The sequence below is a fragment of the Manis javanica genome, chromosome 1 (genome assembly GCF_040802235.1).
Source record: "Manis javanica isolate MJ-LG chromosome 1, MJ_LKY, whole genome shotgun sequence".
Taxonomy (NCBI): Eukaryota; Metazoa; Chordata; class Mammalia; order Pholidota; family Manidae; genus Manis; species Manis javanica.
The window spans coordinates 22,296,688-22,308,809 of record NC_133156.1 but is presented as its reverse complement, the minus strand read 5'-3'; the positions used below and the strand labels follow the sequence as shown (position 1 = coordinate 22,308,809).

The window sequence follows — 12,122 nt, the reverse complement described above, 5'->3', positions numbered from 1 at the left end:
TTTAAAGAAGCGAATTTAGTTAACATGGGGGAAGACAGAGAGGATGTTTGGACAGGTTAGATCATTAGTTTATTGTGACTAAAATTCACTGAATTCCAAATGAAGTTTTTCCCTGCGTCTAATGTGCCCATTTGGGGAGGTTTTTGTGGAGCAAGTCAAACCCTACGCCATGGAGTTTAAGAGCCTGACAGCGTTGGCACAAAATATCTAACTGCCCAAGCCATGTGAGGCTCTCCCCAGGGCTCCCCTTTAGAAGCGGTCATAAGCATGTCTTCAGACCAAACCACGTTAAAAAAGGAAAGGACTTATGTATACAATCTATTTTTTTGAAGTGATGGTTTCATGGCTGGTATTTAAAGAATGCAACTATGTCATTTTGTTTAAAAAAATACTATGGATTTTGACACCGAATTAGAGAGGTGTATAGACATGCCCAGAGACAGGAATACAAATGTGGGAAGCAAACAGCTCTGGAATCCCTTCGGGTTGTGGTGTGGGTGGAGGGGCTGGGAGAACCTTTATCTAGTTTAGCAGGAGCCTTGGTTCTCTCTGACCCCGAGAGCCAAGGACAGAACATAGAGAGTGGCAAAGCAATGCATCTTTTCCCTCCCAAGGAGTTTGAACACTGAACTTTAAAAAGTCTTTTTGTCATATACCAGCAATATTTTTTTTGTTAGCCCACACACTGTAAGTTGTGTGGAGAAGCTGTCTCACTAAGAAGTATTACTGAGATAACCAAAATGGCTAATGCTGAGTCTAGATCGCCTGGTAAGTGACGAACTGCACGTCAGTGGTACCCAGCGTGGTGTGTCGGCATTACCTCAGACTTGGGGCCCGGGGCTGGACGTGGAAGGTCAGGCCTCCGGAGGGACGGTATCTGCATGGAGGGAACCACTGAGACCAGCAAGTGGGGTGCTCAGTCCATCTGGAGGCCTGACGCCTCTCGCTGAGCGAGGTGCGGGGCCGTCGCTATAGGCCACCACAGATGCCCCTGCAGATCCCCAGCTGCAGAGCCCGGGGTCCTCCAGGGGCAGCCAGAGTCAGTCCCTGACGCCTGCCTGCTGCTTCACCTCCCGCGGGGTCCCGGGAGGGTCGTGGCGAGGCATCCTGCCTTCGTCCTTGTTTCCCCACCTGTCGCTGACTCACCTTGTGTGACAGGCCCCCTGATTTCCCCATTCTCCGCCTCAGGTTTCTTTTGGGGGAAATGCAGTGCCTGGCCGCCGGGTCTTTCGGGCCATTGCGTGAGCTTGTTTCTGGGTCACTCCCCTCTTGGTTGGCCTCAGTCTCCCACGCTGCTCCGGCACACGCTCTCTCATCTGGCTAAGGTCTTTAAAAATTACAAAGGTAAATGATAACCTGTTTTGCCACTCTGAATAATTTGCAGCTGAAATCATTTGAGCCACTGGATCTAGCTCTCAGTTTGGATTCATTTCGGCAAACTCCCATAATTCAACATACCTGTTTACGAGTGTGACAACACGTGAACGAACACGGCGCACTCTCAGCTGTATAAAGTGAATTAAAGAGGAAGCAAAGTGACAGGAAATATTTGCAAATGTCACATTAATTAAGAAATATGTACGGCTGATTTTATTGTTTTATTTTTAAAATGGACATTCTTCACTGTTTACAGACCTCTGTGTGTATATTTTAATATCCTTTTTGTTTGTTTGTTTTTGCCAAATAAGATGTTATTTTGGTCCTCTCTTCATTGAGGCTATTTTTAAATACAACCCATCAGGCCCTAAGTGCAAAAAAATTCTGTCTTGGTGCTTATCACTGGTATAATTATTATTTTTGCTTTCCTAACTCTGCTCTCAGGAGCATAAATCTATAGCTTTATGGTAATGGAATATTTTTAGTCAGAGTCAAAAAATGTTTTTACATTGTACAAGTGAAAATTGTTTTCAGGGTTAAATTATTGGTATTAATGTATATAGAGTAAAATTATTGCAAAATTTTAAAATGATCTTTCTTAACTTGGTGTTCTTTTTAAAATACCCTGAAAAATAAATGATAATGATAAACTTTTAGAGTAAATCAGTATGTTAAGATTTTTTTTCTTTTAGATTTTATAATCAAGAGTTGATTATAAGTGTTTATGATCTCAAGCTCTTACTGTTTTAGTTTTTAAAAAATGGGAAATGGCTCACGAACCATTTTTTAAAAATTCTCGTTGTGAATTCCTCTGTTGATTGACCATATGTATTCATGTGAATGTGGTGTCTCTTGTTCCCTGTCATCAGACTAATCTGACCAGATGTGGGTTCAGCATGTCATCATCTGCATGCCGAAACCCTTAAAATGCTTCTCCTTTGCTCACCAGCCGCAGAGGTTTTGAGTGGGTGCAGCAGGGTCACAACTCACCAGCGGTTAGATTTTGAAGCTTGAGCCCCTCACAAGATGAAATCGAGCCTGCTCAACGTCATCCTCGAAAATCTCTTCAGTTGCCAGTAAAGTTCTCGATACAGTCTCATATTCAGAATGCCTGGAGAGCCATACATGGCTATGAATATTTTATGAGTGTAGTAAGTACGTTATGTAATATAAGTTACATGCCAACAGTAGACTTTTATAGCATCAGTAATTAAACTATTTAAATGTGTCTCCTTTTTGCCAATAGGTATGGTTAAATTTATGTAAACTTATTGCTGATCCCGTAAGATAGATCTAGAGTGTAAGCTCTACAAAGGCAGAGATTTTTATCTGGTTTGTTCATGGATATGTCCCTGGAGCCTGGCACAGGGCGTGGCACGCAGTAAGCATTCAATAAATATTTACTGAATGAATGACCTCTGACGTATATACCTGTTTATAATTTGGCTCCATTTATCCTACTTTCCTTCCCATACAATTCAGTTAAAAAGAAAAAAACTTATTTTGAATAATACTGTGTAAGGGACTTCGTGGTCCGCTTGGAGAGTGCGATAAAAGAGTGCCTAAAATACAGCCCCTGCCTTTAAGAGGGTGGCCTACTGGGGAAATGGGCATGTGAGCCGCACGCCGTGGCCGGGGCACAAGTGCTGTGCTGTGGGAGACAGACATGCCCCCCATGCTCAGGAAGACATCTGGGTAGGCTTCGTGGGACGGGGAAGGCCTGGTCAATGGGGCTCCCAGGGACCGAGAGAGAGACTGTCAGTGGGTGGAAGGAGGTGGGTTGGGAGCAGCATGAGATGTGTTCCTTCCCGTCCCCGGGACATATTCCCTCGTCTGTCCAGATTTCCCTTTCATCACTTCCCATTCCCTTATCCACCCCCACTGCCAATAATCAAAATCATACTTTGCTCAACCCCACCTCCTTTAGAAAAATGTTCCCAGGACATAACTCTACTGTAATTTCTAAACTGTAAGAGTTACTGTTCTGTCCTGTACTTGACTATGTTTTGTCTTGTTCTCTACTTGTTGTCTTGAAGCCCTAAGAAAACAGAGAAATCGGCTTTCAAGTTCAAGGATTGTCATATAACAGTTGGAGTTCCACTGGCCTAGGTCAGTAATTGTATGTGTTAGAGTCCTACTTAAGTATTAACTGAATTGAGTGGTTTTTTGATTATAATGTTTCATGAATTGACCAGCAAGTCTAAATCTGTGTCTACCTTCTGCCTAAGAGGCTGCAGACTTATGAAGAGAGCGTGTGTCTGAGGTGTGCGGGCTGTCCGACTCAGTCTGTGACGTGGGCCAGGACCATGAGATGGGATGGTTCCAGAAAGTCAGGTCAACAACACACATGTAAAATCCTATTATAGCATGAAAATTGGGTCATTCATGTTCTTCCTTGTGCCCTGATAATCATAAGCCAGTTAAAGCTGTTCTCTCAGAGTATTATCTAGGGAAATAAAAGCTCTCTCTTGTATAAGGGATGTTATTGACATAAGGAATCGACCTCACGCAATCTGGACATCACTAGACCGTCCCTGACCCAGAAAGAATGAAAGATACCTGGGCAGCCAGTATCAGCCCGATGCCCACGAGACCACAGCGCTGTCCTTTGGAAAGCCTTTTTTTTCTTCACGTCTATGTTGCCTTCCTTTAGAAAGGATTAAACTGTAGCATAAATGTCCAATGAAGGCAGTTTGGCAAGAATTCTAACTAAGGCAAAAATGGCCAAGCAGCTATTTTAAAGATGACAAAGCACACTGATCCAGCCACTTGTACCTGGAGTTAGTCTTCCCACCTCCCGAGAGTGGATTTCTAGGGACAGTGTGTGTCTGAAACATGAACACAGAGCGAGTCCCTGCCTGTTTCGCTCAATCAGCGCAGAACTTCAGTAGAACTATAATATGCCTTTTTCAGTGGAGGAAAAGGGGTTAAGTATTTACCGAAGGTTGCCACGGAGGCTGGAATGAATCCTTTAATTTCTAACCCCCAAGCCTAATCTTCCCATTGGGTTTTGCTTTCAAACCCGAAAATGCTAAGGACTGGCAGGTATTTAAAAGGAATCCTAGTTTGAGCTGGTGAATGGGTATTGGAATGGATCATTGTCAGTGAAGCCTCGGATGGATTTAATTAGCACTGGTGGTATTGTTTGGCCACATAAGTACTTAGCAAATTTGGTACCTCTGAAAATTGAATAATTATGCCCCTTTTCAGAAGATTAACTGATAGATTCAAAGACCTGCAAATGCTGTTTTTAAGGGTTTTAAAAACAGGTAAAATTTACCAACTGGAATGCACAAATCGTAAGATGGGTGAGTTTTGCTAGATGCATAGTAAATCCATGTAACTCACCCCCACCAACTGGACGCAGCTCTCATCCCCCAGGGTTCCTCGGTGCCCCTTGCCGGTCACCTGCTCCCCAGGTCTGGGCCGCCTTGTGCTGTTTCTATTGCCACATACCGGTTTTGTCTGTTAAGCGACGTATTTTGTGTTACAGGGAAGCAGGTGGTAAACTTGCACATTACCTGCCAAAGAGGTGGAACTCCTCTCATGTTCCTTCAAAAAGACCTTTAACACTTGTGCATTAGAGTTTTTTAAGTGTTATTTTTAATGTAACCAATTGTGGCTCCTGAGAAAGAGGAGCGAAGACGCACGTTCCGTGAACAGTTTCCCTGGAGGCCCTTCGCGACCCTGGGAACCGGGCTGACGCCCCCCGCCCCCGCCCCCTCCCCCGGTGGCCCCGGCCGCGGCCCGCTGCGCAGCGGCGCCGCGCTGGGCGTCTCCCGCCGGTTTCCGCGCGGCCCCGAGGAGGCGCGGCGGGGGGCGGGGCGGGCCGGGCGCGGCGCGGGGACGCGGGTGTGGGCGCTGCCTCGCCGCCGGGAGCCTCTTCCCGCCGCCGCCCGCCGGGGAGGAGGTAAGAGGGCGCGGGGGCTGCGCGGGGCTGTGCGGGGCCCTGCGCTCCCTGCCGCGCTCGCCGGCCCCACCCCGGCACCTGCCGCAGCGCCCGCGCCGCCCGCCGAGGCCCCAGGGGAGCCGGGCAGCCGCGCAGGTGCCGCCGCGGGGCCGAGGCCGGCGGGAGACGGGGGTCCAGCGGGGACGCCGGAGCCCTTGCGACGGCGCCCGGGCCACGGGTGGTTCTCCCAGAAGGAAGCTGAGCCGGGACGCGGGCAGGAGGCGCCAGCACCCAGCGGCCTGGGGCGGGCGTGGAGCCGTCGGCGTGCCGCGGAGTCCGCGGCCCGGCCACGCACCCTGGGACGTGGACACGCGTGCGTGCGCGCGTCTCCGCGGGACTCACCCGCTCGGCTGCTCTCGGTTTCCCTCCGATTGCGTAGCCGCCGGCCGCCGGGGCTTCAGCGCGAGGCGCGCTCTCCGCTGGGGCCGCCCTGGGCCGCAGGCCCACGCGCGGGGCCGAGACGCGCGGCTCCCCCACCCCCGGGGAGGCATCCGGAGTGCGTGAGCGTGTCCGGGAGCGCTGCACGGGAGTGTTCCTGAGTGCGTATAAAATTTACCTTGGTTCTTAGTTTCCCAAAAGGATTCTCAAGACAAGCGTTTTTAAGCAGCCAGTCATGGCATTTGGAACATGTTGGAAGAAAATAAGCAAGATTTTTTAAAAAAAAGAAAACACGCTTTTTTTTTTTTTACCTCCCCAGTGATGCCCTTTTGCCCATCACTCCGTTCCATCCCGGGTACTCTGTTCGTGCCTTCACATTAGTGGTTGGACTAGGAAAACTCAGGCATTTAGCTTCAAAAGTTTGAGAACATTTTTAAAAAATCTGTATTATGGCTTTCAGGTAGGCAGGTTTTTTGTTTTTTTTTATAATTCCGTTTCCATGATTATTGCAGCGTTCTGTCTTCTACTGGTCATTTTCATAAGAAGGAAAATGTGTTATAACCACAAAATCAGTTGTGATTAGGAGCTTCTTTCAAAGCAATGGTCACCATGGAAGAAGCTGGTTCCGTTTTGGAGAGCTAGGGACCATTTTCATCTAACTTCGGTTGCCCAGTGTCGGTGGCTTAAAGGAAGCATTTTAATTGCCCTCTGTGCCCAGGCATGCCAGAGGCACAATGATGCCCACCCGCTGTCTTTGGCGAGGTTTCCTAGTCCATGTTTAAGAAAAGGATTGGATCAAATCTGTGCCCAGCAAAACTTGAGTGTCCCTGTTTTTGCTGGGAAAGGGGGAGCCCTTGTCGCCTGCATAATTGCACCTCAAATCTCTGCTTCCCTTTGAGGAAGCACACTATTTCCATTGTTTAACCAGCTCTTGCTGAAAGAAAGCGAATCGAGACCCACCAGTTTTCTTTCCTTTCAGTTTTTCATTGTTTCAGTCAGACCCTTTTTAATGCCATGAATGTCTGTTTGACCTGCAGGGATGTAACATCCATATATTTGGGATATAATATACTTATTAAAACACATTAACTGTGGATTACGAGGGGAATGTAAACATAAGAAAGTAGGTATTTGGCTATGTTTAGTAACCCCTAGTTCCCTAGACTCTAGTATGAAAAAATCTGACACTAAGTGCCCTGTAAAGTGCCCTGTATTTATCCTGTAATCTAATGGTTTATTTATGTCAAAGTAGGTGCCTCCTCCCACAAGGCATTCTGAGGCACAGGCCAGCAGTCTTTCCTGCCCCTGCCAGGAGGTCTGGGAAGATTGCTGCATGAAATCATCTAACTGCCTGATGCATACTGGCAGCAGATACTGGGAGGTTGGCAGAAGATACTTGTTACTTACCTATTTTCTCTGTAGAGTGCCCTAAACCAGGGAAGTAGGGTCACATGGAGCCCACATTTTATTGTGGGCAGTGCTCTGGGTATCTTTTTAAAGCATTGGTAATTTGGGTAGAGCTCCCAGGTGTTAAGAAGCAATCCAAATAACGTGTCAGTTGTGCAAGAAAGACAGTGTTAATGGTCTACACAGCACAATGCAAAATGAAATTTAGGTGAAAGTATAGCAAATTGATCAGTGTGAAATGCCAAGCAGATACATATGTATATGAATATGTATTACCCAGATTGGCTATTAGTTTTGGTGAAATTAAGCAACTACAAACTTTCCACCAAAGGATGTGTTATAGAGATAGGTGACTTGGTGTTTCACAAAGATGACCTGGCGTTGGGTGTGCCCCATAGTTCAGAGCAGGTGAGCTATAACAGGGCAAAGGGGGCACGCACAGGTACAGGTCATTTTCCCAGGGAAGTTGAGGGGGGCTCATAGTTTCTTTTCAGTATCGCCTAGGAAGTTTGACTTCTTAGAATGGTTTTGTCATTTCATGATTATTGTTTTATGAATCACGTTAACAAGGAGATCACTTTTTGAAATTCTGATTTCAGGTGTTTTTGGAAAAAAAAACAACTTGCAATTTGGATGTAGGAAAGGTCATGAGGAGACGGAGGACCCTGGATTCTGCTGATCAGAATGAAACAAATGTTGAAAGACTTTTCAAATCTATTGATGGTGGTGCTTTGTGACTATGGTGAGTACTGTTAAGTTCACTCAATGCAGCAGGTATCAGTGAAGGAACATAAACGTGAGGTCTGTAAGCGTGCTGACGTGGAGGACCCTGCACCGCGGAGGCAGGGCAGGACCCACAGTGCGCTGCCTTCTGAACTGTGATCCTCGCGATCCTGAGTTCTCTTAGGGTTCTATGTTATTGTAGAATATTAATTTTTTAAGTGTATTTTTCAGTCTTTAAAAAGATAACAGAAACAATTCACTTTCATTTTAACCCACTGGAGACAAGCATGTGATCCGAGTTCTCACTGATTTCCTAGTAATTCAGTATTATACATTTAAACTCCACTCACATGCACGTGAAATGATGTCTTATATATTCGGAATCTACATAAGATTTCACTTGAGAGTTTTGCTGCCAGAATATCTTTGGAACCGATGGGGATGTGATCCTTGCTGGCTCTGCGCCTTAGGCAAGCTTCTTAATCTCTTTAAACCTTAGCAAATAATATTGACTTCAAGGGTTGTGATGATACAATAAAATAAAAAATGTGAAACACCTTGAATGTCTGAGCCATATGACAGGTGCTTAACGTTACTCTGCTTCATTCAGTAGGTTTCACTGAAAATTAAGTTTATTACTCAGTTTTAATGCAGCTACTGCCCCAATAAATTCAACAATATAATACTCACTGCTTTTCTTTTGGAGATTTCCCGGTATTTCATAGACATCAAAGCAGTTGATGGTATGAGAGTGGAGATTGTTTTCAAATTGATGAAAAATTGTGATCCAAGAGATAGAGAATCCTGGCTCTTGTGTATCAGTGACACAGCCACTTAAATGGGCCAGTGTGTGTATGGTTCATTTTGCCCAGTGAATCTCCTGCCTCAGTCTTTTTAAGTTTATTTAACAAGAAGATGCTCGATTCACTGGAAACCAATTTGGGATTCATTTCTTTTAAAGTCTTTTATTGCTGCTTGAAAGTAGATTGCTCTGTGTGTAAAAGCAGATCTGCTCTGCTCAGCCACATAAATTATAAACGTGTCCTTAGTTTCATAATGATAAATAAAAACATCAGAATTTTCCACTTAAAGTCTGCAAGGATGTTTGTCATTGTTGAAAGCACCGTGTCTTACTGACATGTAAGCATAAAAGTTGACCGAGCGTAAGGTAGAGCATAGAGGTTGGGTGCCCAAGCTTATTGAACAGGAGGTGTTTTTGTAGATCTGCGTGTTTTTTCCCCCTCTTCATCTCCATTAGATATTGATCAAAGTCTGCAATTACCCGTTAGGTTTTTTTGTTTTTTAAAAACAGCTTGCTTATATTGAGACGCTTATTAATTTAAATATAATAAAGGAGTGAGGAGAGAGAAAATGAAAGAACAGAGAAAATTAAAATGTAGTAGTAATTAGAATGTGGTAAAACCAAATTGTAGTGTTCTAAATGAGAATGTATTCTTGTCCGTAAAAAAAGCGATCTGTGGTAAACTTTAAAGCGCTCTCTTTTGCTTGCATCTTCTCTCTGCAGGGCTTGGAACTTGACTGTTCATGTTTTTTCCAGTTCCAGCTGGGTCTGTGTGTCTTTAATTGATTGGCTGCCCATCAGATCAGAATCTGGTCGGCCTCACTGACAGTCCCCGCCCTGACAGCGGGCTTTCGCTGGCTGACTAAGTGGTGTGTGCTGCTCAGTCTTGAAATACAGCACAGACTCCTCCGGCCCCATCAGATGCCAGTCAGCCGGACCTTTCTTCTCAGTCCTAGCTCCTCCCTTGGCCGTCGTGGGTGCTGGAGTCTCTTAGCCACCTGTTCACAAAATGGTACCAGGTCAGCTCCGCACCTGCTCCCGAGATGCACCGTAATTAGCCCCCTTCCTTAACCTTGAGTTACATCTGTCCAAAAGGGTATCCCTCAGCTTCTATTTCTACTAAATGAAAAAACCAACTTTATCCTGTCACAGTTTTTAAGCAAGTGGTGATCAAGTATCAAGGTCCATGCAAATTTTACATGTTTTATTTTACCTCATCTTAAATAAGAAATGGGTGAAGTGTGAGCTAATTAAAAATAACTCTATGTGCCAGTATATTCATGGGCTGGGTCTAATAATTGACTGAATACACATAATGATATGTTTAAAGAATACCAACCCAAACACCGCATGAGCCCCTCTGGACATACATGTGATGTGATCTGTATATATAATGTACATATGCGGTGCATATATAATAATAATGAAGTCACACTTTCATGTGTTTTTTAAGCCAAAAAGGCCAGCAGTGCCTTAAATCCAGACTTGCCCTCTGCCACAGGCAGCTGATTGTGGTGTTGCCCAGTTCTGGCTCCTTGGATATGTCCTTGGATAAGGTTCAGAATAGAAACAAGGATGCCTGTGTCTGTGCTTTTTACACCCTTTACTTCAGCCACTCTGATGGGTTTCTTTCAAAAAAACACGATTGATCCTAACCAAGTGACCCCTGCAGGCCCGCAGTCATGGTCCTGTCCTGTGAGAGCAGCTGCTGCAGTGGCATCAACACTGGCTGTGCCATAGACATCCACTCCAGCCCTTGGCTGGCACATGCACAATAGGTGTTACCATTCCTTACTCATCTACAAAATTCTGCCTCGAACATACCAGGGGTACTGGTTCCTTGGCTGGTGGAAATAAGTACTTAAATATCAGAAAATGAAAACTCTGAAGTATAATTAGGGTCTTCCATTTTAGGTAATGCACAGTCGTTTGTAGTGTAGCATTTAAATCAAGTGTTCTCTCACCTCACTGTGCATCCATGTCCTCCATTTAAATGTTTAAGCACCTGAATGTGATTCAAATGAGCAAAGAGGTGTTGGCTTCTTACCTTGTGAATTGTCCATTGTGGCCTTGCTGTATAGATTTCCGTGGCAGGCACACTGGTGAATGTTGTGAGTATTTGGCACTAATCCGTCATGTCAAACGTGGCCAGAGAGCAGGTGCAGGCAGCGTGCAGGGCCCAGCCCCCAGGACCCACACTCGGCCTCACTGGGCAGCAGCCTTGGCCCTGTTCAAACGTCTCTGTGTCTGAAACGCTGCTGTCCTCTCCGTCACCGACGGCGCTGCTCACATACCCTTTTTCAAGTCCGTTCTGACCATTTCGTTTCAGTGCTGGGAGAAGCCGACTACCTGCTCTTGGCAGGGCCGGGCCACGTAGCTCTCAGCAACGCCACGGTGCATCTGGGCTTCCAGTATCTCGGCGCCGCCAACGCGACGCGGAGGAACGTGTCCGTCCTGCTGCTGGAAGCCGGCACCAACCGGACCCTCGCCACCAAGCACCTCCCGACCAGCCAGCGCCAGGGGACGCTGGACTTCGAGTGCTTCCACTTCCGGGCGGCGGGAGACTACTGGTTCGCCACGGCCCCGGGCGGGACCGGCGGCGGCGGCCCAGCCCCGACGGGGAGGGCCCTTCTGAAGGCGGAGTGGCCCGCCTTCCGCGTTGCCCTGAACAGGACCTCCAGGGCGGCAGGCGGCGCCTTCCAGGTGGGCCTTTTCACCAGCCAGGCGCTGTGCGCCTTCCCCGCGGACAAGCCTGACCTCCTGGTGGACGTCGTGCTCGCCGACAGCCGCCCCGAGGCGAGAGCGGGCCCGGGGCCGCCCCTGGAGGTCAGGGCCCGCAGGAGGACGCAGCTCTCTGCAGGGCAGTGGGTTGAGTTCGGCTGCGCGCCCGTGGGGCCGGAAGCCCGCGTCACCGTCGTGCTGAGGCTGTTCGGCCGGGACTCGGTCATCGCCGCCAGCGGCCCCGTCGGCCTGGCCCAGAGATTCGGCTACGAGCTGGTGCTGGCGCCCGAAGTGACGTGCGAGTCCAGCCTGGAGGTAGCGGTGCTGCCCCCGCCCTGCATCCCGGCGCACGGGGTGGTCGCCGTCTTCAAGGAGGCCCCCGGGCGGCCCGGGGAGAGGAGCGCGAGGCTGGCTGAGCGCGGCCTGGCCGAGGGGGAGAGGACAGCCGTGTTCAGCTGCGCCCTGTTCGACGTGGGGAGGAATAAGTACTGCTTCAGCTTCGGCGCCGCGAGCGGGAGCCAGGTTCCCCCGAAGGACACGGACTGCACGCTCATCCAGAGAAACATAGGTTGGTACCGAGATTTAAAAAATGTTTTCATCACATTGTGCCTTCCTGCAGTGAAACGTATTATTTTGAATTTAGGTGAACTTAATTCTACGAACTGTTCCATCATTGTTATGGCTCAGTCCTCATAATGTCCCAGATGACATTATCATCCTTACCTGAAAAATTAGGAGGACCGGCAAACAGCCCCAGCTCACCAC

At 47.5% G+C, this 12,122-nt stretch overlaps 1 protein-coding gene and 1 long non-coding RNA gene across 12 annotated transcripts in view; one reads left to right on the top strand and one right to left on the bottom strand.

The window, feature by feature from the left end:
- Window positions 1–82: 82 nt before the first annotated feature.
- The window catches only part of THSD1 (thrombospondin type 1 domain containing 1), a 32,892-nt gene continuing 20,852 nt past the window's right edge, over window positions 83–12,122 (top strand). For 4 of the 11 annotated variants that reach the window (XR_005059548.2, XR_012128332.1, XR_012128330.1 and 1 more), the window contains exons 1-4: window positions 83–2,758; window positions 3,414–3,486; window positions 7,711–7,853; window positions 10,966–11,925. Coding sequence is in view for 8 of the 11 variants with exons in the window: in XM_037011830.2 (XP_036867725.2) it covers window positions 7,796–7,853; window positions 10,966–11,925 (1,018 nt within the window). In the remaining 3 variants the exon portion in view is untranslated. Of the gene's footprint in view, window positions 2,759–3,413; window positions 3,487–5,187; window positions 5,288–5,734; window positions 5,866–6,956; window positions 7,086–7,710; window positions 7,854–9,444; window positions 9,656–10,965; window positions 11,926–12,122 lie in introns of those variants that run through there. The other 7 variants (XM_073229855.1, XM_073229860.1, XM_037011803.2 and 4 more) reach the window with 7 other exon arrangements.
- On the bottom strand, window positions 3,933–5,791 carry LOC118971225 (uncharacterized). The gene is made up of 3 exons (XR_005059577.2): window positions 5,669–5,791; window positions 4,726–4,842; window positions 3,933–4,024 (listed from the first exon to the last, which is right to left on the bottom strand). It is a non-coding gene; the product is annotated as an uncharacterized lncRNA (long non-coding RNA).